Source organism: Crocodylus siamensis, chromosome 6 (assembly GCF_052110815.1).
Source record: "Crocodylus siamensis isolate JL-2025a chromosome 6, ASM5211081v1, whole genome shotgun sequence".
NCBI lineage: Eukaryota > Metazoa > Chordata > Crocodylia > Crocodylidae > Crocodylus > Crocodylus siamensis.
This window is the reverse complement of record NC_143400.1, coordinates 17,254,049-17,278,502: the sequence shown is the minus strand read 5'-3', so window position 1 is coordinate 17,278,502 and position 24,454 is coordinate 17,254,049. Positions and strand designations below refer to the sequence as shown.

At 52.8% G+C, this 24,454-nt stretch overlaps 1 protein-coding gene across 1 annotated transcript in view; it reads right to left on the bottom strand.

Moving 5' to 3' along the window:
* Positions 1-1,577: 1,577 nt before the first annotated feature.
* LOC149861318 (NACHT, LRR and PYD domains-containing protein 12-like) overlaps positions 1,578-24,454 on the bottom strand; it is a 40,516-nt gene continuing 17,639 nt past the window's right edge. Inside the window, exons 5-9 of the mRNA XM_090053744.1 lie at positions 13,933-14,106; positions 11,431-11,604; positions 9,016-9,189; positions 4,066-4,239; positions 1,578-3,025 (exon numbers count right to left, since the gene is read on the bottom strand). Of these exons, the coding sequence (XP_089909870.1) occupies positions 2,848-3,025; positions 4,066-4,239; positions 9,016-9,189; positions 11,431-11,604; positions 13,933-14,106 (874 nt within the window). The 3' untranslated portion in view covers positions 1,578-2,847. The remainder of the gene's footprint in view (positions 3,026-4,065; positions 4,240-9,015; positions 9,190-11,430; positions 11,605-13,932; positions 14,107-24,454) is intronic.

The following is a 24,454-nucleotide window of genomic DNA, read 5'->3' as shown; positions in this document are numbered from 1 at the left end:
AAAGGAGGGGGGGGAGTGTGGCAGAAAGCCCCCTTGGTTCAACTTCACCGTCGAGCACATCCAGGGAAGCCAGAACGTGGTCGCAGACGCCCTGTCACGAAAGGACTCTGGGTAGTGGGTCGGGTGGACTCGGACCTGCTCGAGAGCACTTGGGCGGGGGAGTTCCTGAAGGTGCTGTTATGTTTTATATGTTTTAATGTTAGGATCAATATTACATGGGGTGTAATTTCTCTGTAGGGTCGAAAGGTCACCCCTCCAAACTAGCACGCTTGTCTCCATACCTCTGTGAAGCTACAGATACAAGCTTTATAAAAGGCGGGGGGGGGGAAGTGTGGCAGAAAGCCACCTTGGTTCCTCCCCAAAATCTCTGCCTGTGACACTGTGGTGAAACCTCTGTGCTGCGACCATTTGATTAGTTTGGAACCGCACCCTCAGCCCGTCTCTTTAGGTAACCTGAGCTGGCTGCATCCTGAAGGAGGGGGAACCTGCTCCCCCTGCCCACGGGACTGGTACCTGGGTGGGGGGCTCATACCTGGTGGGCTGGAGTCTGCCCGGTAACAGGTGATGCATTTCAAATTGGTTGGCTGACAGCCAACCGGGGCTGGCCTCCACCGGACCAGGTGAATGAGGTCACAGGGGCTACGTAAGTTGGGGGGGAGGGAGGCTCTCTCTCTCGCTCTCTCTCTCTTCAGCCATGAGGTGAGGCTGGAGCCTTGGGGGGGACTGAGAGGAGCATAAACATCTGAAAGGGCCCTCTTCCCCAAAACTCATGAACCGGGAACAGCCGGACGCTAGAAAGGATCTCACCAGCCTCGGGATGAAGCGTGTGAGGAAACTACTCGAGATCTGATAGATATCTAGCTGGCAGTAACTCAGATGTGTGATCAAAAGGCGACCTCAGCCAGACTGTTTGCTCTTTTGGATTTCTAAGATATTGCTCAACCCTGTACCCTAGTTTCCCCTACCCCCTGTAATCAATAAAGTTCTCCTTTGTGACTGGTGTGGGAGACTTACTGAGGGGTGGGTCTAAATTATGCCCAAGAGGCCCCTTAGGTCTGCGGACTAAGGGAGACTTTACTTTTTGTCCCCTGATTTGGGGAAGTGCCCCAAGCGCCTGTACTGGGTCGAGTACCCGTAGGACATTAGGCCTGTGTTTCCCTGAGGACACAGGGCCGGGAGTGGGTCCATTCTCGGGGTGGTGGCGGCGATGTTACCCCCAGACTAGTGAGAGATATGATGTTTGAGAGCAGGGCCAAAAGCCAACAAAGAAAAATACTGCTGAGAGGCCATAAACAGGATAATCATGAGCTCTCTGTATGCAGGATGACATCTGGCATGTGAGCTGATAAATAGGGATGGTACAAACTGAACCTACCTTGAACTCACTAGCATAAGTAACAGTGCTGAAAAGAAAGTTGCATGTTTGATGATAAGGAAGATGCTTATGCGTAAGAACTGCTCAAAGCCTATTATTGTGTAGCTGTAGAAATTAACGAGACCATAGATAAATCTACAAAGCAGACTCAGTGCTTCAAAGACACAGCTGAAACAATCATGGATGCAATCCTCCCCCCGATTTAACATATCAAAACCAGTATGTAGCCAAAAGCCAGTTTGAACTAACTAGAAGTTTTCTCACACTAACCTGATATCTTGCTTTCTCTTACAGTGGGAAATTCCCACCTACTGTATCGTGTCATGTGCACTAAAAGTTTTTAACTAACCATAGAGGTTGAGTCAATTAAGTGGAGAATTTGTGATGCAAAACTGTCTATATAAACTTGCTTACTTCTTATCAAGGGGGGCTGGTTCTTGGAGGAGACGGGCTGCTCTTTGTTGTTCTGTGCACACTTCAGTAAAGGGCTTTGAGATAAGACCTTGCTGGTGTTGCCTGTCCCTTGCGGTCAGACAACGGACCTGGGAATTTGGGGTTCGAGTCCCTGACACTAGCGAGTGTGCTCCGGGAAGGGGTCGGGCCGGACATAAGGCGCCCTAGGGAGGCATTCAGAGCCTGGCAGGGAGGTGGGCGGCTCAATGCAGGAACGCCCCCTACTGGCCTGCCACAGAGCCAGACATGCCGTCCTGCCAGGAGATGGGAGGGGGAGGTGGCTGCAGAAGGTGTGGGGCAGCCCCGTACCAGGAGGACAAGGCTGGAAAGGGAGCAGCCAGATCAGGAGCTGGAACAAGCCCTTGGACAGCTTCAGATGTTCAAAATCCTGGATGTGCTTTGACATCTTCCCATGGTAAGAATTGCTGACAGGCGGCAGATGCTGGGGAGACCTTGCCCATGGCCTGAGGCTAAGTCATACAAAGCGGTGGCTCCTCTCGGTGATGACAAATGGGCGCTGCAGCGAGGATGTGTGAGGAGCCCAGCTCAGAGCACGCGGCCCCTTTTATCCCCCTCCTCCAGCAAAGGCGCACGTCCGTCCTGGATGGAAACTCCACAAATACAGGAACGAGCAGATGCCACGATGTCATTCTCCGAGTCAAGATGGTCCGGTCCCATGGCTCACGACAGCCTCACTCCCGGGTCACCCTTCACTACAGCCATAGACACCTCCATGTACAGCACGTCGGAGCAGACTGTCACAGACCCAGCGCCTGCCTCGCGCCATCCTGCTCTGTCCAGGCCCCCGAGTGCTGGGTACTTGCAGGGCCATCCCCACAGCTGCTCACAGCCTCCGCTGGGCCTGCCCCCGCCCTGGGGCAGAAGAGGAGAGGCTGAGGCTGAGAGCGGAGGAAATGATCCTGCCGGCTGCAAGGGGAGGGGAGCACACACCCATCAGGTTTGTGGCCTCGGTTTCACGTCTGCTCCACCCCACAGCACGGGGAAGCTGATTCTTGGGGTCACTGCAGGAGGCACCGCTGAGCTGTCACTGCCAGAGCTGACCAGCCAGACCGAGGAGCTGAAAGAGCATCTTCCTGCTCGTCCATCTCCAATTCCTCTATGACCAAACCAGGCTTCATTCCTTTCACATCCTCCAGCTCTTGTCTTGTTTCTGCATTTAGTGCACGGAGGGTCAGTCTTTGGGGGGAAAGGAGGAAAAACAGAAAAAAGAAAAGAAAAAGGCATTCATTCTCTGTAGCAGCCATGGACCCCAGCACACTGCACACCAGTGGGGTCTCTGGTAGGACAGGCCTTGTCCTGCACCAGCTCCTCAGAGCCCGGGCACAGAGCGAGGCCCCGTCGCAGGCCCTGCACAGAGGGAACAAAAGTGCGGCCCTTGCTGACAAGAGCCCCAACCCCGGACCCTGCTGCAGCCCGCGGCGGCTCTGCCATTCCCAGCCCTGCCTGCCGCTCCCCCACAACCAGCTGCTTTGCGCTGAGAGGCACGGAGAGGACAAGGACTGGGTTTCGGTCTGGAGCCTTTTCCTTCTCTCCCCCGCACGACCCTGGGGAGCTCTGTCCAGAGCACAGCACATGCAGGTGGGACCGTGCAGCCCTTCCCCGGGTGCTGAGCCCTTCCCCACACAGGCTGCTCTGCTGCTTGCTCTGGGGCTGCTCCGGTGCAGAGGGGGTGGGCGATGCAGTCTCACTAATCATCTCTGCAGGGAAGCAATATCATCTACACTCTCCTTGCCGTGTCCTACAGCACCTCCTCTCCGGCTGCAGTAGCACCTTCCCCTGCAGCCTGTTTCGGCCGCTCTAGGGAGAGGGTCTCAGCAGCGTAACACACCCTCCAAGGGAGGTTCCCTGTTCCCCACCATGCAGGAATGTTTCCCATTCATGGAATTACTGTATTTATTCCAGTCCAAGACCAGGTTGTTTCCCCCAGGCATCGTGGGGAAAGAAGTCCCTCGTCTTGGATTCAAGCAGTGGGAGGGGGGCAGGCCGGGGTGTAGGAAGAGGCTGCTGCAGCTCTGACTTTGGACCCATCCTAGATGTCCTTAACTGTGTCCTAAACATTTCCCTAAAAACCACACCCAACGGAGACCCAGACCCAGGCATCTGTGGTCAGCTGACCTATTCCACTGTCCTACGCAGCAGGACCTCGACGCCTCGCCGTGTTGCACGTTTCCAGAGAGACCCTAGCAAGAACCCAGAGGAAGCGCCATGCTCCTTACCCCAGTGTCTGCAGCTTGCAGCTGGGATGTCTCAATCCCTGGCACAGCAGCTGCACGCCGCCAGCCCCCAGATCCTCGTTACCACTCAGGTCCAGCTCCGTCAGGCGGGGGCTGGTGCTGGGAGCAGCGGCAAGATCCCCACAGCAGGCGGGTGTGAGACAGCAACACCACAACCTGGAGGAGAGAGAAGCACGAAGCAGAGAGACCAGGGCATGAGCGAGGCCATGGCAGAAGCTGTGACAGGCAGCCCCCGCCCCCGCCTCTCCTGAAGGACAGTCACATGAAGGACCAGGCAGAAAGGTCCACAGGGCACCTTTGATATGTGGACCTTTCAAAGGTGTGTGTGTGCATTTGTGTGTCTGAGAGAGAGACATGAGGCACAAAGGGTGTCTGTGTACATGAGGCAGCACACAGATGTGCCTGTGTAAGTGTGAGCATGCAGAGAAAGTGTGTACATGCATGTATTTGTGTGTGTATGAAGAGGCACAGAAGTGTGTGTGTGTGTGTGTTTAAGGAGGAACATAGTTATGTGTGTGTATGTTAGAAGGCACGGGGGAGTGTACATGCATGTGTGTGTGTAAGAAGAGGGGCGCATGTAGATGTGTGTAAGAGAGAGAGATCGATAGAGAGTGGAGGCAAACAGGTATGTCGCGTGTGTGTTTGGCAGTAGGCACTGGGCTTTTTCGTGTATCTGTCAGGAGTACAGGGTAGGTATGTGTTTGTGTGTGTGTTTGTGTGAGAGCAGGAACATGGGAGGGAGAGGAGGCACATGGGTTAGTGTGTATGACTGTGAGAAGGCACAGGGTGTGTGTGTATACATTTATCTGTGTGTGTATGAAGAGGCACAGAACTGTGTGTGTTTGTGTGTGTATCTGTGTGTCTGCGAAAGTTTGAGGAAGCACACGGGGTGTGTATGTGAGCATGAGCAGGCACTGGGGCAGGGTGCATGCATATGTGTGTGTTTATGAAGAGGCACATCAGTGTGCATGTGTGTGTGCACGGGTGCACAAGATGCAGGATTGAGTGTGTCTGTGCCTGTGTGTGTGAGGGAGGGGCACTGGACTGTGTGCATGTGTATTCAAGGAAGCACAGTGGGTGTGTGGGTATGAAGAGGGACAGGTGAGTGTGTGTATGTGTGTGAGGATGCATATGGTTGTCCGTATGTCTTTGAGGATGCACATGGGTTTGTGTGTGCAATTGTAAGGAGGCACGGGGGGGGGTGCACGTATGTATGTCGGGGGGGTGTGTGAGCGTTTGTGTGTATGTGTGTGTTTGTCAGGAGGCACCAGGCTGTGTGCATGTGTGTGTGCATGACACGAGCACTGGCGTGTTTCTGTGTATGTGAGGAGGCAAGAGGAGGCAAGGGGTGGCTGTGAGTGTATGTGTGAGGAGGCACAAGGGTGTTTCTGCATGAATGTGTGTGTGTGTGTGTTTATAGGCACACAGGTGTGTGTGAGGAGGCACAGAGGGGTGTCCATGTGTGCCTGTGAGTAGGCATAGGGGGTTGTGTGTGTGTGTTTCTATGTTTGTGTTTGTGTGAAGAGGCACATGGGTTTGTGGGAATGAGTGTGAGGAGGCACTGGGCTGTGTGCACATGTATGTGAGGAGGCATGGCGGGGTGTATGTGTGTGTCTCTGAGTGTAAGTAGTGATGTGTGTGCACACACGTGTGGAGGCACAGGGGTTTGTGCGTGTGCATGTGTTTGTGATGGAGAGGCACTACGGAGTGTTTCTATGTGTGAGATGAGGCACTGGTGTGTCTGTGTGAGAGAGGAGGCACTGGGTGCGTGCATGTGTGTGTGTGTCTGTGAGTGTCTGTGAGGAGGCATAGGGCTGTGTGTGTATGTGTGAGTAGGAGCAGGCAGAGCAGGGATGTGTGCATGTATGTGTGTGGATGAAGAAGCACAGAAGTGTGTGTGTGTATGTGAGCGTGAGTCGCAGCACTGGAGCTTATCTGTGTGTATGTGTATGTGTGTGTTTGTAAGGGATGAGGCATGCGTATTCAAGGATGCACAGGGTGTGTGCATGGGTGTGTGTGTGTTTCTGAGGAGGCCTAGGTGAGTGTGTGTGTATGTGTGTGTGAGGAGGCACGTGGTTGTGTGTGTGCGTTTGAAGAGGCACACAGGTGTGTGTGTGTCTGAGTGTGTGTGAGCAGGCACAAGGGTGTGTCTGCATGCATGTTTGTGTGTGTGTAAATAGCAAAGATGTGTGTGTGTAAGGAGGCACAGGGTATCTGTGTGTGTTTTCTGTATGTATATTTTTGTGTGAGAGGCAGCATACAGGGGTGTTTTTGTGTGAGAAGAGGCGCATGAGTTTGTGTGTGAGTGTGAGGAAGCACAGGGTATGTGTGCATTCATGTAAGTTTGTGTATGAACAGGGGTGTGTGTGGATCTGTGTTTGTGTGTGTGGCAGAGAGAGAGAGGGGAGGCACGGGTGTGTTGCATGTGTGTGTAGGCAGCGGGCTCTATGTGTATGTGTGTGTTGGAGAAGGCACAAGGGTGTGTGTGTGTGTGTAGGCATATGGAGTATGTGTAAGTATGAGCAGAGATGGGGTGTATGTGTGCATGTATGTGTGTATGCTTAAAAAGGCACAGATGTGTGTCTCTGTGTGTGCCTGTAAGCACGAAATGCAGCACTGGGGTGTGTCTGTGTGTGTGACACAGGAAGCACTCACACACGTGGGCTGTGTGCATGTGTATTTAAGGAGGCACATGGTGTGCATGGGGTGTGTTTGCCTGTGTGGGTGGGTACGTGAGGAGCTATGTGTATGTGAGGAGGAACATGGGGGGATGTGAGCGTTACATGCATGCACATGCGTGTGTATGAAGAGGGGTATCTGTAGATATGTGAGAGAGAGAGGAGGCAAACAGGTGTGTCGTGTGCGTGTGTTTGGGAGTAGGCAGTGAGTTATTTCTTTGATATGTGAGGAGGCACAGGGTATGTGTGTGTTTGTGTGTGTGTATTTGTGTGAGAGGAGGAACATAGGGGGGCGGGAGGAGGCACATGGGTTTGTCTGTGTGAGTGTGAGAAGGCACAGGATATGTGTGCATGCATTTATTTGTGCGTGTATGAAGAAGCAAAGAAGTGTGTGTATGTGTGTCTGCGCAATCTTCAGGAGACACGAAGGGATGTGTATGTGAGTATAAACAAGCACAGGGGGAGGGTGCATGCATATATGTGTGTGTATGAAGAGGCACAGTAGTGTGAGTGTGTGTGTGCATGACTGAGGTGTGTTTGTGCATGTGTTTGTGAGGGAGGAGGCACTGAGCTGTGTGCATTCAAGGAGGTACAGTGGGTATATGGGTGTAAGGAGACCCAAGTGAATGTGTGTGTATGTTTGTGAGGATGCACATGGTTGTGCATGTGTGTGTGAGGATGCACATGGGTTTGTGTGTATGTGTGTGTGCAAGCACATGGGTGTGCACGAGCATGAATGTGTGTGTGTATGAGGAGGAACAGAGGGGGTGTGTGTGTATGTGTGGAAGACTAGGGTGTGTGTATGTGTGTGAGGAGGCACAAGGTTGCATCTATGTGTGTGTTTCAGAGTCACATGGGGGTGTGTGTTTGTGTATGGGTGTGAGAGAGAGGGAGAGAAAAAGTTAGAGAGAGATAGGCACAAGGATGTGTTGTTTGTGTGTGTGTGTGTATTTGTCAGGAGGCACCGGGCTGTGTGCATGTGTGTGTGCGAGACGAGCACAGGCATGTTTCTGTGTATGTGAGGAGGCATGGGGGGGCGTCTGTGAGTGTGTGTGAGTGTGAGAGAAGGCACGAGGATGTGTCTGCGTGCATGTATTTGTGTGTTTCTGTATAAATAGGCACACGGGTGTGTGTGAAGAGACACGGGTGTGTCCGCATGTGTCTGTGAGGAGGCATAGGGTGTGTGTGTGTGTGTTTGTATATTTGTGTTTGTGTGTGAAGAAGCACGTGGGTTTGTTTGTGCAAGTATGAGGAGGTACAGGGTGTGTGTGCATTCATGTATGTGTGTGTAAAGAGGGGTGTATGTGGATGTGTGTGTTTGTCTGTGGGTGTGAGAGACAGAGAATGGAGCCACTGGGGTGTGTTGTGTGTGTGTGTGTAGGCAGCAGGCTGTGTGCATGTGTGTGTGTGTGAGAGGAGGGAATAGGGTATGTGCATGTGTGTAGGCACATGGGGGTGTGTATGTTAATATGAGTAGGGAGAGGGGATGTGTGTGTGCATATATGTGTGTGTGTGCTTGAAAAAGGCACAGACATGTGTCTCCATGTGTGCGTGTGAGCGTGAATTACAGTACTGGGGTGTCTCTGTGTGTGTGACACAGGAGGCACTCATACACGTGGGCTATAAGCACGTGTATTCAAGGAGGCACAGGATGTGTGTGTATGTGTGTTTGCCTGTGTGGGTGGGTACGTGGGGAAGCACGGATAAGTGTGTATGCTTGTGTGTGGGGGAGATTCCCATGGTTGCATATGTGTGAGAAGGCACACAGATGTGTGTGTGTGAGTAAAGTGTGTGTGCTTGTGTGTGGGGGAGATTCCCATGGTTGCATATGTGTGAGAAGGCACACAGATGTGTGTGTGTGTGTGAGTGAGTATGAGCAGGCACAGGGGTGTGTGCATGCATGTGTGGGCATATGAAGAGGCACAGAGGTGTGTGTGAGGAGACACAGGGTGGCATTCGTGTGTGTGTGTAGAAGCATGGGGGGGGAGCACACGTGCATGTGTGGGCATGTGTGCACATGTGTGCATGCATGTGCATAGTGCACCCCATCCTGGATTTCCTTAACTGCGCCCTAGATTTCACTGAAAATTGTATGGTCACCACACCCAACAGAGACCCACAAGCACAGACCGAGGCGTCTCCAGGCAGCCGACCTGTTCCACTGTCGCACACCCCAGGACCACGACCCCTCGCCGTGTTGCACGTTTCCAGAGAGACCCTAGCGAGCACCCGGAGGAAGCGCCATGCTCCTTACCCCAGTGTCTGCAGCTTGCAGCAGGGATGTCTCAGTCCCTCGCACAGCAGCCGCATGCCGCCATCCCCCAGATCCTTGTTACGACTCAGGTCCAGCTCCGTCAGGCTGGGGCTGGTGTGGAGAGCAGCGGCGAGATCCCCACAGCAGGCGGATGTGAGACGGCACAACCGCAACCTGGAGGAGAGAGAAGCACGGAGCCGAGTGACCAGGGCATGAGCGAGGCCATGGCAGAAGCTGTGACAGGCAGCCCCCGCCCCCGCCTCTCCTGAAGGACAGTCACATGAAGGACCAGGCAGAAAGGTCCATGGGTCACCTTTCATATGTGGACCTTTCAAAGGTGTGTGTGTGCGTGTGTGTAAGAGAGATGATGCACACGGTGTGTGTGTGTGCATGAGGTGGCACACAGATATGCCTGTGTAATTGTGAATAGGCAGAGAAAGTGTACATGCAAGTATGTGTGTGTGTATGAAGAGGCACAGAAGTGTGTGTGTGTGTGTTTAAGGAGGAACATAGTTATGTGTGTGTGTGTTAGAAGGCACAGGGGAGTGTACATGCATGCATGTGTGCGTGTAAGAAGAGGGGCGCATGTAGATGTGTGTAAGAGAGATCGAGAGAGAGTGGAGGCAAACAGATATGTCGCGTGTGTGTTTCGCAGTAGGCACTGGGCTTTTTTGTGTATATGTGAGGAGGTACAGGGTATGCGTGTGTTTGTGTGTGTGTTTGTGTAAGAGCAGGAACATGGAAGAGAGAGGAGGCACATGGGTTTGTCTGTGTGAGTGTGAGAAGGCACAGGGTATGTGTGCATGCATTTATTTGTGTGTATATGAAGATGCAAAGGTGTGTGTGTGTGTGTTTGTCTGTGCAATGTTGGGGAGACACACCGGGATGTGTATGTGAATATGAACAAGCACAGGGGGAGGGTGCATGCATATATGTGTGAGTATGAAGAGGCACAGTAGTGTGAGTGTGTGTGTGTGTGCGTGTGCAGGACTGAGGTGTGTTAGTGCATGTGTTTGTGTGTGTGTGTATGTGTGCAAGCACAGGGGTGTGCACGTGCATGAATGTGTGTGTGTATGAAGAGGCACAGATGGGGCGGGGGGTGTATATGTGGAAGACCAGGGCATGTGTGTGTGTGTGAGGAGGCACAGGGCTGCATCCATGTGTGTTTCAAGAGTCACTTGGGGGGGGGGGTGTTTGTGTGTGGGTGTGAGAGAGAAGAGAAAAAGTGAGAGAGAGATAGGCAGAAGGATGTGTTGTGTGTGCATGTGTGTGTTTGTCAGGAGGCACCGGGCTCTGTGCATGTGTTTGTGTGAGAGATGAGCACTGGTGTGTTTCTGTATATGGAAGGAGGCACAGGAGTGGGGTCTGTGAGTGTGTGTGTGTGTGTGTGAGGAAGCACAAGGGTGTGTCTGTATGCATGTATGTGTGTGTTTGTATATAAATAGGCACACGTGTGTGAGGAGGCACTGGGGTGTGTCTATGAGGAGGCATAGGGGGCTGCGTGTTTTTGTATATTTGCACTTGTGTGAAAGGAGGTACAAAGGTGTGTTTCTGTGTGACTGGGCACGTGGGTTTGTGTGTGTGAGGAGGCACAGGGTGTGTGTGCATCCATGTATGTGTGTGTATGAAGAGGGATGTATGTGGAGGTTTCTGTGTGTGTGTGTGTGTGTGTGTGTGAAAGAGAGAGAGAGATCAGAGGCACTGGGGTGTGTCGTATGTGTGTGTAGGCAGCAGGCTGTGTGTGTGTGCATGTGTGTGAGAGGAGGCACATGGGTGTGTGCATGTGAGTATGAGCATTGACGGGGTGTGCATGTGTCTGTTTGCATATGTGCTTGAAAAGGCACAGACGTGTGTCTCTGTGTGTGCATGTGAACACAAAACCCAACACTGGGGTGTGTCTGTGTGTGTGACACAGGAGGCACTCACATGCGGGCTGTGTGCATCAGTATTCAAGGAGGCACAGGGTGTGTATGTGTGTATGTTTGCTCGTGTGGGTGGTTACGTGAGGAAGCATGGATAAGTGTGTGTGCTTGTGTGTTTGTGAGGATGCCCATGGTTGTGTGTGTGTCAGGAGGCATACTGATATGTGTGTGTGTGTGTGTGTGTGTGTGTGTGTGTGTGAGCACAGAGGGAGCATTCATGTGTGTCTGAAGAGGCATGGGGGATGTGCATGCGTGTGTGCATGTGTGTGTGTGCATAGTGCACCTTGTCCTGGATTTCCTTAACTGTGTCTTGGATTTCACTGAAAACTGTATGGTCACCACACCCAACAGAGACCCACAGGCACAGACCGAGGCGTCTCCAGGCAGCCGACCTGTTCCACTGTCCCACACCCCAGGACCACGACCCCTCGCCGTGTTGCACGTTTCCAGAGAGACCCTAGCGAGCGCCCGGAGGAAGCGACATGCTCCTTACCGCAGTGTCTGCAGCTTGCACCCGGGATGTCTCAGTCCCTCGCACAGCAGCCGCACGCCGCCATCCCCCAGACTCTTGTTGTCACTCAGGTCCAGCTCCGTCAGGCTGGGGCTGGTGCTGAGAGCAGTAGCAAGATCCCCACAGCAGGCGGGTGTGAGACGGCAACACCGCAACCTGGAGGAGAGAGAAGCACAGAGTCGAGTGACCAGGGCATGAGCGAGGCCATGGCAGAAGCTGTGACAGGCAGCCCCCGCCCCCGCCTCTCCTGAAGGACAGTCACATGAAGGACCAGGCAGAAAGGTCCACGGGTCACCTGTGAAATGTGCACCTTTCAAAGATGTGTGTGTGCGTGTGTGTGAGAGACAGGGAGAGGAGACACACTGTGTGTGGCGGCACATGGATGTGTCTGTGGGAGTGTGAGCAGGCACAGGGACTGTGTGCATGCATGCATGTGTCTGTGTATGAAGAGGCACAGAGGTGTGTGTGTGTGTAGGCACATGGGGGGTGTGAGTGTTAGAAGGCACAGGGGGAGTGTACATGCATGCATGTGTGTGTGTATGAAGAGGGATGTGAGTAGATGTGTGAGAGAGAGGAGGCAAATAGGTGTGTCGTGTGTGTGTTTGGGAGTAGGCAGTGGGCTTTTTCTCTGGTATGTGAGGAGGCACAGGGTATGTGTGTGTTTGTGTGTGGGTGAGAGGAGGCACTGGGGCAGGGTGTGCAGAGGCACGTGGGTTTGTGTGTGTGAGTGTGAGCAGGCACAAGGTATGTGTGCATGCATTTATTTGTGCGTATCTGAAGAGGCAATGAAGTGTGTGTGTGCGTTTGTCTGTGCAACTTGTAGGGGGCACAAAGGGGCATGTATGTGTGTATGAGCCGGCACAGGGAGTGCATGCATATATGTGTGTGTATGAAGAGGCACAGTAGTGTGAGTGTGTGTGTGTGCTCAAGATGCAAGCCTGGGGTGTGTCTTTGTGTGCGTGTGTGAGGAAGGAGGCACTGGGCTGTGTGCACGTGAATTCAAGGAGGCACAGGTGAGTGTGTGTATGTGTGTAAGGATGCAAATGGGTGTGTGTGTGTGAGTGTAAGTAGGAACAGTGTGTGTGTGCAGGCACAGGTGTGTTCACATGCATGAATGTGGGTTTGTGTGAAGAGGCACAGAGGAGTGTGGGTGTATTTGTGTGTGTGAGGAAGGCCGGGGAGGGTGTCTGAGGAGATACAGGGTTACATTCGTGTGTGTGTTAAGAGTCACATGGGTGTGTGGGTGTGTGTGTATCTGTGTGTGTGTGTGTGTGTGTGTGTGTGAGAGAGAGAGAGGGCATGAGGATGTGTTGTGTGTGTGTGTGTTTGTCAGGAGGCACCGGGCTGTGTGCATGTGTGTGTGTGTGAGAGATGAGCACTGAAGTGTTTCTGTGTATGTGAGGAGACACGGGGGTGTTGTCTGTGTGTGTGGGTGTGTGTGTAAGCGCAAGGGTGTGTCTGCATGCATGTCTGTGTATGTGCATATAAATAGGCACACAGGTGTGTGTGAGGAGGCACAGGGATGTGTCCGTGAGGAGGAGGCATAGGTGGGTGTGTGTGTTTTTGTATATCTGTGTTTGTGTGAAAGGGGGCAGGCAGGTGTGTTTGTGGGTGAAGAGGCACATGGATTTGTGTGTGTGAGTGTGAGGAGGCACAGGATGTGTGTCCATTCATGTATGTGTGTGTACGAAGAGCAGTGGATATGGATTTGTGTGTGTGTCTGTGTCTGTGTGAGAGTGAGCAAGAGCAGAGGCACTGGGGTGTGTTCTGTGTCTGTGTGTGTAGACAGCGGGCTGCGTGTGTGTGTGAGAGGAGGCACAAGGGTGTGTGCGTGTGTATAGGCATATGAGGTATGTGTGAGTATGAGCAGGGACAGGATGTGTGTGCATGCATGTGTGTGTGCTTGAAAAGGCACAGATGTGCATCTGTGTGTGTGTGTGTGTGAGCACAAAACGTGGCACTGGGGTGTGTCTGTGTGTGACACAGGAGGCAGTCACACACATGGGCTGTGTGCACGTGTATTCAAGGAGGCACAGGGTGTGTGTGTGGGTGTGTGTATTTGCCTGTGCAGGTGGGTACGTGAGGAAAGACGAATAACTGTGTGTGCTTGTGTGCGTGTATGTGTGAGGATGCCCCTGTTTGTGTATGTGTGTGTGTGTGTGTGTGTGTGAACAGGCACAGGGGTGTGTGCATGCATGTATGGGTGTGCGTATAAAGAGGCACAGAGGTAGCATTCGTGTGTGTGTGAACAGGCACGAGGGGGTGCGCGTGTGCATCCCATCCTGGATTTCCTTAACTGTCCTGGATTTCACTGAAAACTGTATGGTCACCACACCCAACAGAGACCCACAAGCACAGACCGAGGCGGCTCCAGGCAGCCGACCTGTTCCACTGTCCCACACCCCAGGACCACGACCCCTCGCCGTGTTGCACGTTTCCAGAGAGACCCTAGTGAGCGCCCGGAGGAAGCGCCATGCTCCTTACCCCAGTGTCTGCAGCTTGCAGCTGGGATGTCTCAGTCCCTCGCACAGCCGCTGCACGCCGCCATCCCCCAGATACTTGTTACGACTCAGGTCCAGCTTCGTCAGGCGGGGGCTGGTGCTGAGAGCAGCGGCGAGATCCCCACCGCAGGCGGGTGTGAGAAAACAACCCAACAACCTGGAGGAGAGAGAAGCACGGAGCCGAGTGACCAGGGCATGAGCGAGGCCGTGGCAGAAGCTGTGACAGGCAGCCCCCGCCCCCGCCTCTCCTGAAGGACAGTCACATGAAGGACCAGGCAGAAAGGGCCACGGGTCACCTTTGAAACTTGGACCTTTCAAAGGTGTGTGTGTGCGTGTGTGAGAGAGAGGAGGCACACGGTGTGTGTGTGTGCATGAGGCGGCACAGGGATGTGTCTGAGTGTGAGCCGGCACAGGGGGTGTGTGCAATGCATGTATTTGTGTGTTTATGAAGAGCCACAAAGGCACGTGTATGTGTGTGAGGAGGTACATGGAGGTGTATTAGCGTTAGAAGGCCCAGGGGGAGTGTGCATGTGTGTGTGTGTGTGTGTGTGTGTATGAAGGGGGGGGTGTAGATTTGTGAGACAGAGAGAGAGAGAGGAGGCAAACAGGTGTGTTGTATGTGTGTTTGGGAGTACGCACCAGGCTTTTTCTTTGGTATGTGAGGAGGCACAGGGTATGTGTGTTTGTGTGAGAGGAGGAACATGGCGGGGGTGAGGAGGCACATGTGTTTGTGTGTGTGAGTGTGGGAAGGCACAGGGTGTGTGTGCATGCATTTATTTGTGTGTGTATGAAGAGGCAAAGAAGTGTGTGTGTGTGTGTGTGTGTTTGTGGGCGTATGCATGTGTCTGCGCAAGTTTGAGGAGGCACACAAGGGTATGTATGTGAGTATGAGCAGGCACAGGGGGAGGGGGCATGTATATATCTGTGTGTATGAAGAGGCATAGAAGTGTGTGTGTGTGTGTGTGTGTGCACATATGTGCACAAGATGCAGCACTTGGCATGTCTGTGTGAGGGAGGAGGCACAGGGCTGTGTCCGTGTGTGTCTCAAGAGCCACACAAGGGTGTGTGTTTCTGTGTGTGTGAGAGAGAGGAGGGAGAAAGGTGTGTTATGTGTGTATGTGTTTGTGAGGAGGCAAAGGGCTGTGTGTCTTTTTGTGTGCACGAGCCCAGCACTGGCATGGTTCTGTGTATGTGAGGAGGCACTGCACTCTGTGTGTGTGCGTGTGTATGTGAGGAGGTGCGGAGAGGGTATGGGTCTGTGGTGTGTGTTTGAGGAGGCACAGGGGGAGCGTATGTGTTTATGTGTATGTTTGTGTGAGAGAAGGAACATGTTGGGGTGTGAGGAGGCACATAGGTCTGCATGTGAGTGTGAAAAAGCACAGGGTTTGTGTGCATGCATGTATCTGTGTGTGTATGAAGAGGCACAGAAATGTGTGTGTGTGTGTGCATGTCTGCACAAGTTTCAGGAAGCACACAGGGTATGTATGTGAGTATGAGTAGGCACAGGGGGAGTGTGCATGCATATATGTGTGTGTATGAGGAGGCACCAAAGTGTGTGTTTGTGTGTGTGTGCATGTGTGTGCAATATGCAGGATTGTGGTGTGTCTTTGTGTGTGTGAGGGAGGAGGCACTAGGCTGTGTGCACATGTATTCAAGGAGGCAGAGTGGGTGTGTGGGTGTGAGGAAGTACAGGTGATTCTGTGTGTGGGGATGCACATGGGTTTGTGTGTGTGAGTGTGTGGAGGCACAGGGGATGTGTGCATGTATGTATGTGTGTGTGAGTGTTAACAGACACTGGGTTGTGTGCGTTCATGTATTTGTGTGTGTATAAAGAGGCACAGAGGGTGTGTTTGTGTGTGTGTGTGTGTGTTAAGAGGCACAGGGTTGCATCCGTGTGTGTCAAGAGGTATATGGGGGTGTGTTTCAGGGTGTGTGAGACAGAGAGAGGCACAAGGATGTGCTGTGTGTGTGTGCGAGATGAGCACTGGTGTGTTTCTGTCTGAGTGAGAGGCGGCACAGTGGTGTGTGTGTGCAGGGGAGGAACAGGGTGGTTGTGTGTGAGGGGGCACATGGTTGTGTGTGAGGAGGAACATGGGTGTGTGTGAGAAGGCACAGGGTATGTCTGCGTGTGTGTATGAAGAGTATGTGTGGATGTGGATGTGTCTACGTGTGAGAGAAAGAGATAAAGGAGGCACTGGGGTGCGTCATGTTTGTGTGTGTGTGTGTGTGTGAGGAGACACAGTATCTGTGTGTGTGAACGAGGAGGCATGCTCAGGTGTGTGCAGGAGGAGGCACATGGATGTGTGTGTGTGTGTGTGAGAGGAGGCACAAGTGGTGTGTACATGCATGCATGTGTGTCTATGAAGGGGTGTGTGTGTGTGTGAGAGAGAGAGGAGCCACTGGGGGGTGTATAAGGAGGCACACAGGTGTGTGGGTGTGTGCGTGTGAGGAGGCAAGGGGGTGTGTGACAGGAGACAGAGGATGTGTGTATGAGAGAGAAAGGAGGCACATGGTTATATGTGTGTGAGCAGGCACAGGGGGGTTTCATAGTTTCATAGTTTCTGGGGCCGGAAGGGACCTGAGCAGATCATCGAGTCCGACCCCCTGCCATGGCAGGAAAGAGTACTGGGGTCAAATGACCCCAGCAAGGTGTACACCTAACCTCCTCTTAAACACCCCCAGGGTAGGAGCCAGCACCACTTCTCTTGGAAGTGCGTTCCCGACCCCAGCCACCCTGACCGTGAAGTCGCGCCTCTTGATATCTTGATATCTAGCCTAAACCTGCCCTCTGCCAGCTTGTGACCGTTATTCCTGGTCACTCCTGGCGGTGCTCGGGGGAACAGGGACTCCCCCAGTGCCTGCTGGTCCCCCCGACTAGTTCGTAACAGGCCACAAGATCCCCCTCAGCCTTCTCTTGTGGAGGCTGAACAGGTTCAGGTCCCGTAGCCTCTCCTCGTACGGCCTGCCCTGCTCTGCCCCCTGATCATACGAGTGGCCTGCTCTGGACCCTCTCCATGTTGTCCACATCCCTCCTGAAGTGCGGCGCCCAGACCTGTACGCAGTACTCCAGCTGCGGCCTGACCAGTGCCGCATAGAGGGGGAGGATCACCTCCTTGGACCTGCTCGAGATGCATCTGTGGATGCATGACAATGTGTGGTTGGCCTTCCTGACTGCCTCCCCACACTGCCAGCCCACATTCATCTTGGCATCAATGATGACCCCAAGATCCTTTTCCGCCTCCGTGCTAACAAGAGGGGAGTTCCCCAGCCTGTAGGTGTGGTGCTGGTTGTTCCTCCCCAGGTGCAGCACTTTGCACTTGTCGGTGTTGAAACCCATCCTGTTCTCATTCGCCCATCCCTGTAACCTGTCTAGGTCTGATTGTAGCCTGTCGCACCCTTCCAGTGTGCCCACGTCCCCCCACATCTTAGTGTCATCAGCAAATTTGAACAGGTGCTTTTTACCCCCTCGTCCAAGTCACTGATGAAGATGTTGAACAGCGCGGGCCCAAGGACCAAGCCCTGCGGGACCCCACTGCCCACGTCCTTCCAGGTCGAAAATGACCCATCCACCACCACTCTCTGGGTGCGGCCCTCCAGCCAGTTGGTGACCCATTTGACTGTGTGGGCGTTGACACTATAGTCCCCCAGTGTGTGTGTGTGTTTATGAAGAGATACAGAGTTGTGTGTATCTGTGTGTTTATGTGTGTGTGTGTGTGTAGGCACAGGGGTGCGTGCATATGTGTGTGAGAGAGGAGACACTATAGTGTGTTGTGTGTGTATATTTGTGTGTGTGAGATGAGGCACTGCGGTGTGTCTGTGTGAGAGAGGAGGCACAGGGATGCGTGTGTCTGGATGTGTGTGTGTGAGACAGAGAGAGGAGGCACTGAGGTGTGTAGTGTGTGTGTGTGTGTGTATGTGAGGAGGCACAAGTGCAGAGTGTGTTTACCTGTGTGTGTATATGTGTGTCTGTGTGAGAGAAAGAGAGAGGAGACACTGGGGGTCCATCATGTTTGTGTGTGAGTGAAGAGGCACAGTAGCTGTGTGTGTGTGTATGTGCGTGTGAGAGGAGGCACACAGGGGTGTGGGAAGAGCAACATGGATGTGTGTGTGTGTTAGGAGGAACAGGGGGTGTATATGTACATGTAGAGTGTGTATGAAAGGGGGGTGTGGATATGTGTGTGAGAGAGAGAGGAGGCAATGGGTTGCGTGCGTGTGTGTGTGTGTGTGTGTAGGCACAGGGGTGTGTGAGAGAGAAGGGACAGGGGTGTGCATGTATGTGTGTGTGGAGGTACAGGGGTGTGTGGAAATGTGTATGTGTTTGTGGGAAAAGGTACAGAGGAATGTGTGTATGTGAAAGAGTAGAGGCATATGGTTATATGTGTGTGAGCAGTCACGGAGGGGTGAGTGTAAGCAGTGACAGTGCAAGTGGGAATGCATGTGTGTGTGTATGAAGAGGTACAGAGTTGTGTGTATCCGTGTGTGTGTGTGTGTGTGTTTGTGGAGGCAGAGGGGTGTGTGCATGTGTGTGTGTGTGTGTGAGAGAGGCACTATAGTGTGCTGTGTGTGTATATTCGTGTGTACGAGATTACACACTGGGGTGTGTCTGTGTGAGAGAAGAGTTACTGGGCTGTGTGCACATCTGTGTGAGAAGACACAGGGTGCGTGTATGCCTGTGAGTGTCTGTGTGTACGTGAGGAGCCACAGGGGTGTGTGCATACATGTATGTGTGTGTGTATGAAGAGGCAAAGAAGGGTGTGTGTGTGTGTGTGTGTGTGTGCACGTGCATGCATGTAAGTGCAAGATGTGCATGTAAGTGCAAGATGAGGAACTGGGGTGTTTCTGTATGTGTATGTAGAGGCACAGGCTGCGTGCCTGTGTATGTGTTTGTGGGCAGAGGCACAGAGGGATTTGTGTATTAGAGAGAAAGGAGGCATCTGGTTATATGTGTGTGAGCAGGCACAGGGTGGGGGGTGAGTGGAAGCAGTCACAGTGCGGGTGTGCATGCATGTGTGTGTGTATGAAGAGGTACAGAGTTGTTTGTATCTGTGTGTGTGTGGAGACACGGGTGCGTGCATGTGTGTGAGACAGGAGGTACTATAGTGTGTTGTGTGTGTATATTTGTGTGTGAGATGAGGCACTGTGGTGTGTCTGTGTGAGAGAGGAGGCACCGGACTGTCTGCATGTGTATATGAGCAGACACAGGGTTTATGTGTGTCTGTGTGTGCATGAGGAGGCACAGGGCTGTGTGTGTGCATGTATGTGTGTGTATGAAGGGGGTGTGTCTGGATGTGCGAGACAGAGAGAGAGAGAGGAGGCACTGAGGTGTGTAATGTGTGTGTGTGAGGAGGCACGGGGCGGGGTGTGTTTTCATGTGTGTGTGTGTGAGGAGGCACACAGGTATGTGTGTGTATGAGCAGGCCCAGGTGTGTGTGTGTGTGTACATGTATGTGTGTGTGGATGAACAGACACAGATGTGCATTGTGTGAATGTGCGTGGGCTGAGATGCGGCACTGGAGACTGATTGACCCAGCTTGGCTCAGACATGCCCTGATGAACTGGATGCCGGCCCACGGGGGTGTCAGCTGGACACCCAGCCGGATTCACGGGTCCTCTGTTCACCTGTGTGCTTGTGTCTGACTGCATGTTGTTGTTTCCCTAATGAACTGATTTCTGGCATATGAGGGTGGCATCCTGCCCATGCTGATCAACCCGGTGTGCATGCATGTATGTGTGTGTGTATGAACAGGCACAGATGTGCATTGTGCAAATGCGTGTGGGCATGAGATGAGGCACTGGAGTGCATCTGTGCATGTGAGAGAGGAGGCACTGGGCTGTGCGCACGTGTATTTGTGGAGGTACTGGGTGGTGGGATGTGTGTGTGAGGAGGCACAGGTGATTGTGTGTGTGTATGTGAGGGCACACATAGTTTGTGTGGTGAGACACATGTGCATGTGTGTGAGTGTGAGCACACGGGGTGTGTGATTAAATGTATGTGTGTGTTTATCAAGAGATGGGGGGGTGTTAGGAAGCACAGGGGGTGAGAGTGTGAGTGTGTGTGTGTGTGTGTGTGTACATGTGTGAGATGAGGTACTGGGGTGTGTCTGCATGTGTCTCTGTATGTGAGAGAGGAGGCACCAGGCTGTGTGCATGTGTATGTCAGGAGACACAGGGTGTCTGTGTGTGTGTTTAAGTGGAGACACAGGCGTGTGTGTGTGTGTGTGTGTGTGTATGTGGAGGCATGGGGCAGGCATGTGTGTGTGTGAGAGAGAAGAGGTACTACAGTGTGTTGTGTGTATATGTTTGTGTGTGCAAGAGGAGCAAGTGGAGTGTGTGTGAGAGGAAGCATGAGGCTATGTATGTTTGTGTGTACAAGACAACACACACATAGTTGTGTGTGTGTGATGAGGTACACAGGTGTGTGTGAGCATGATCAGGCATAGGGGTGTGTGCCTGCATCTATGTGTGTGTTTATGAAGAGGCACAGGGGGTGGTGTTTGTATGTGTGTATTGAGGCACCGGGATGTGTGCACATGTGTGTCAGGAAGCACAGGTGTGTGTGTGTGTGTGTGTGTGTGTTTGTACATGAAATGAGGTTCTGGGGTGATTCTGGGTGTGTCTGTGTGTGTGAGAGAGGAGACACCAGGCTGTGTGCACGTGTATGTGAGGAGGCATAGGATGAGTGTATATGTGTGTGTTTCTGTGTTTGTGTGAGGAGGCACAGGGGTGTGTATGCATATGGGGAGATACAGTGGGGGGTGTCTGTGAGTGTGTGTGCGTGTGTGAGGAGACACAGGCGTGTGTGTGCATGCACATACATTTGTCTGTGTGAATAGGCACAGGGGTGTGTGTGTGAGGAGGCACACAGTTGTGTGTGTGATTGTGAGCAGGCACATGGGGTGTGCGTGCATGTATGTGTGTGTGTGTGTGAGAGAGAGAGGAGGCACAGGGCTGTGTGATGGCAGCACCGCAACCTGGAGGGAAAAGCAGCGCGGGCCAGAGGGACCGGGGCATGGATAAGGCCATCGCAGAGGCTCTGCCAGGCAGCCCCACCGCCCGCCTCCCCGGGGCCTCCTGGCAATGAGGACGAGGCTCAGAGGGCAACACTCCTACCAATGCAGCCCAAGATGCCGTTTGCCTTCTTGGCAACACGGGCACCCTGCTGGCTCAGACGCAGCTTCTTGTCCACTGGCTGCCCCAGGTCCTTTTCTGCAGAGCTGCTGCCCAGCCCGTCAGCCCCCAGCCTGCACTAGTGCATGTGCTTGCTCTATCCTAAGTGCAGGACTTTGCACTTGTCCTTGTTGAACCCCATGAAATTCTTTTCAGCCCAATCCTCCAATGTGTCGAAGTCACTCTGAATCCTAGCCCTCTCCTCCAGTGTATCTACTCCTCCCCGCCAGCTCGGTGTCATCTGCAAACTTGCTGAGGGGGCACTACTACACTGAGCCCCTCACCTCACTGCGCCATGCCCAAAACCTCGCTCTGGGAGTTTCCCTTGGGGAGCCCGTGTCCAGCTGCCCCCTTTCCTGGAGACCTCCCACCAGCCTGGGGTAATGCTGCCACCTCCCAGGCACTGGTCTCTGCTGGGGCTCTGTGCAGCCAGGGGTACACAGCCCCAACCAGCCTTGCGGGTGTTTGGCCCACTAGTAGTATCTCTGCCTACTCCTTATAACCTGGAGGTCCCTAAATAAACCTCAGCTAGGGCTGAATTAGTTAACAATCAGCCAAGAGCTGCTAAGAACAAAACACATCTCTGACCCGGCTCCCCTCAGGCACTCACCGCTAGGCGTGCTGAGCCACACAGCCTTTTCTTGATCAGAAAGAGAGAGAAGGGGGGTGGGCAGAGGGATTTCATAGAAATCATCTTGAACAATACTGAATATTTTGAGCCTTTCATCATATATGGAGGTCAGTGACCCTTTTGGTGCGCGTCTAAATTAATTCAATCTAATTTTCTAGCTAGTCTTCAGGCACACTCACTGATTCATGCAAATGGCAGCCTGAGGTTCCTGCTTGAGCCTCTTCCAAGATGCTTGTTGCAGGAAGAGAGGATCCCCGGACCAGACGGCCTGACCCTTCAATAACATTGTTGACCTGATCACTTGGTTCCAGCCACAAACTGGCATTATTTGAACCCTTGGGTGCAGACCAATCATGTCAACAGTGCTCAGCAACCCCTGATGAAGTGCCCGAGTCACCAAACTCGTTCTACAGGTTCCTGGGAGGGAAACTGAAAACAAAGGGTCTGGACACAAAATGGGGGGATGGGAGGTGGTCCTCTCCAGCCCCACAAGAAGCAAAATATAGAGCACCAACAAGATACAAGCAAAGTAAATCCAGAAACACTTGACCACGCACAACCCCAAGTGTGTGTGCGTGGTACGTTTTCCCCCCACCCCAAAATGTCCCAATCCAGGGACAGACACGGAGATTTCTTCACACACTCTTTGCCATCTTCCACGTTGCTGATGATGACACTGAACAAAGTTGGCCACAGGACCGACCCCTGGGGCACTCCACTTGCTACTGGCTGCCAACTAGACATTGAGCCATCGATTACTACCCTCTGCGCCTCATGGTCCAGCCAGTTCTCTATCCACTTTACAGTCCCTTCATCCAGCCTGGACCTCCTTGCCTTGCTGAAATCCAGGTACACCACATCCACTAGTCTCCCCGCATACACAGAGCCAGTCACCTCACGAAAGAGGGCAATCAGGTTAATCAGGCATGACTTGCCCCTCGTCAATCCATGCCGACTGTTCCTAATCACCTTTTCCTCCTCCAAGTGCTTAGAAATGGATTCCTTGGGGATGTGCTCGTGATTTCTCCAGGGACTGAGGTGAGGCAGACTGGTCTGTAGTTCCCTTGATCCTCCCTTTTCCCTTTCTTAAATATGGCCCTATGTATGCCATTTTCCAAACATCCGGGACCTCTCCTGATCTCCGTGAGTTTCCAAGGATGAAGGCCAGTGGCTCTGCAGTCACATCAGCCAATACTCTCAGCATCCTTGGCTGCATCCTGTCCAGCCTCATGGACTTGTACATGTCCAGCTTTTCTAAGTATTCCCTAACCTGTTCTTTCATCACCGTGGGCTGCTCACCTTCTCTCCAACTGTGCTGCCCAGTGCAGGCGCTTGGGAGCTGACCTTGCCCGTGAAGACTGAGGCAAAAAAGGTATTGAGCACTTCAGCCTTTTCTGCATCCTGTGTCACAAGGTTGCCACCCCCATACAGTAATGGACCGCCACTTTCCCTGATCCTCCTCTTGCTACCAACATGCTTGTAGAAACCCTTCTTAGGCTAGCCTGAACCTACTCTCAATCAGCCTGTGGCTGTTATTCCTAGTTATGCCTGGCAGTGCTTGGGGGGATAGGGACTTTCCCGGTCCCTGCTGGTCCCCCCTGGTAAGTTTATAGATGGCCACTAGATCCCCTCTCAGCCTTCTCTTGTGGAGGCTGAACAGGTTCAGGTCTCGTACCCTCTCCTCACAGGGCCTGCCCTGCTGCCCCCGATTATGCGGGCCATACTTAGTGAAACCAGGGTATACTGTGACTGTTTGTGTTTGTTTTTCCTTTGCATGTCTATCAGTGCTAGTGTCAATATATATTTCAGCCACTTAGCAATAAATAAGTTTTATAGTCAAACTGGTGGTAACTGGGTATATTTTGCCTTCTTTACTTCTCTTTCCCCACTTGCTCTGTAGCAACGCCCCTCTTACCTAAGCTAAATATCCCTGTGAAGCCCAGAAATACTGTGGGGTCTGCTCATCAAGAGGATAAAAGATTGGGACGTGCTGAGTTTGAAACACAGATCAGCTTGTACAGGCTGATTGACTAGGTTTGGCTCAGATGTGCCCTAATGAACTGGATGCTGGCCCATGAGGGTGTCATCTGGACACCCAGCCAGATTCAGAAGTCTTCTGTTTAACTGTGTGCTTGTGTCTGACTGTAGTTTATTGTTGCTCTGATGAACTGATTCTTGGCATATGAGGGTGTCAGCCTGTCCATGCTGATCAACCCAGCTAGGTCAGGCGTGTCATGTTAATCTGTGTGTGTTTGTGTGTATGACTGATTTGGGGACTGGAGGAACCCAGCCCCACTGAACTGAGTCCTGCAAGATAGCTCCATTGGGGGTGAGGGCTTGCAGGGGGAGAGATACAGCTCCGTATAGAAACACAAGTAACACAAGCAGCACATTGATAGAATTACCAAGACCCTAACCCTAATACATGAGCACATCCCAAAGTAGCGGGCCAATCTGGTAACACATGAGACCCGAAGGGAATGCAGGAGAGAAGCCTGAGGGCTGGTGGAGATCCTTGTAGTCAGTGGTATAAGGACAGACCACTCTGCAAGGTGAACATCTGAAAAAAACATGCTTTTCCGCTCAACACACGTTTGATGTCTGACATGACGGGCAATGTGGAGGAACAAGGTCCCATTTTGGTTTGGAGAACGGCAAACCCTCAGGGGAGAGGACAGAAAGTGGGGAGAAGAGAAGATCCAGAGAG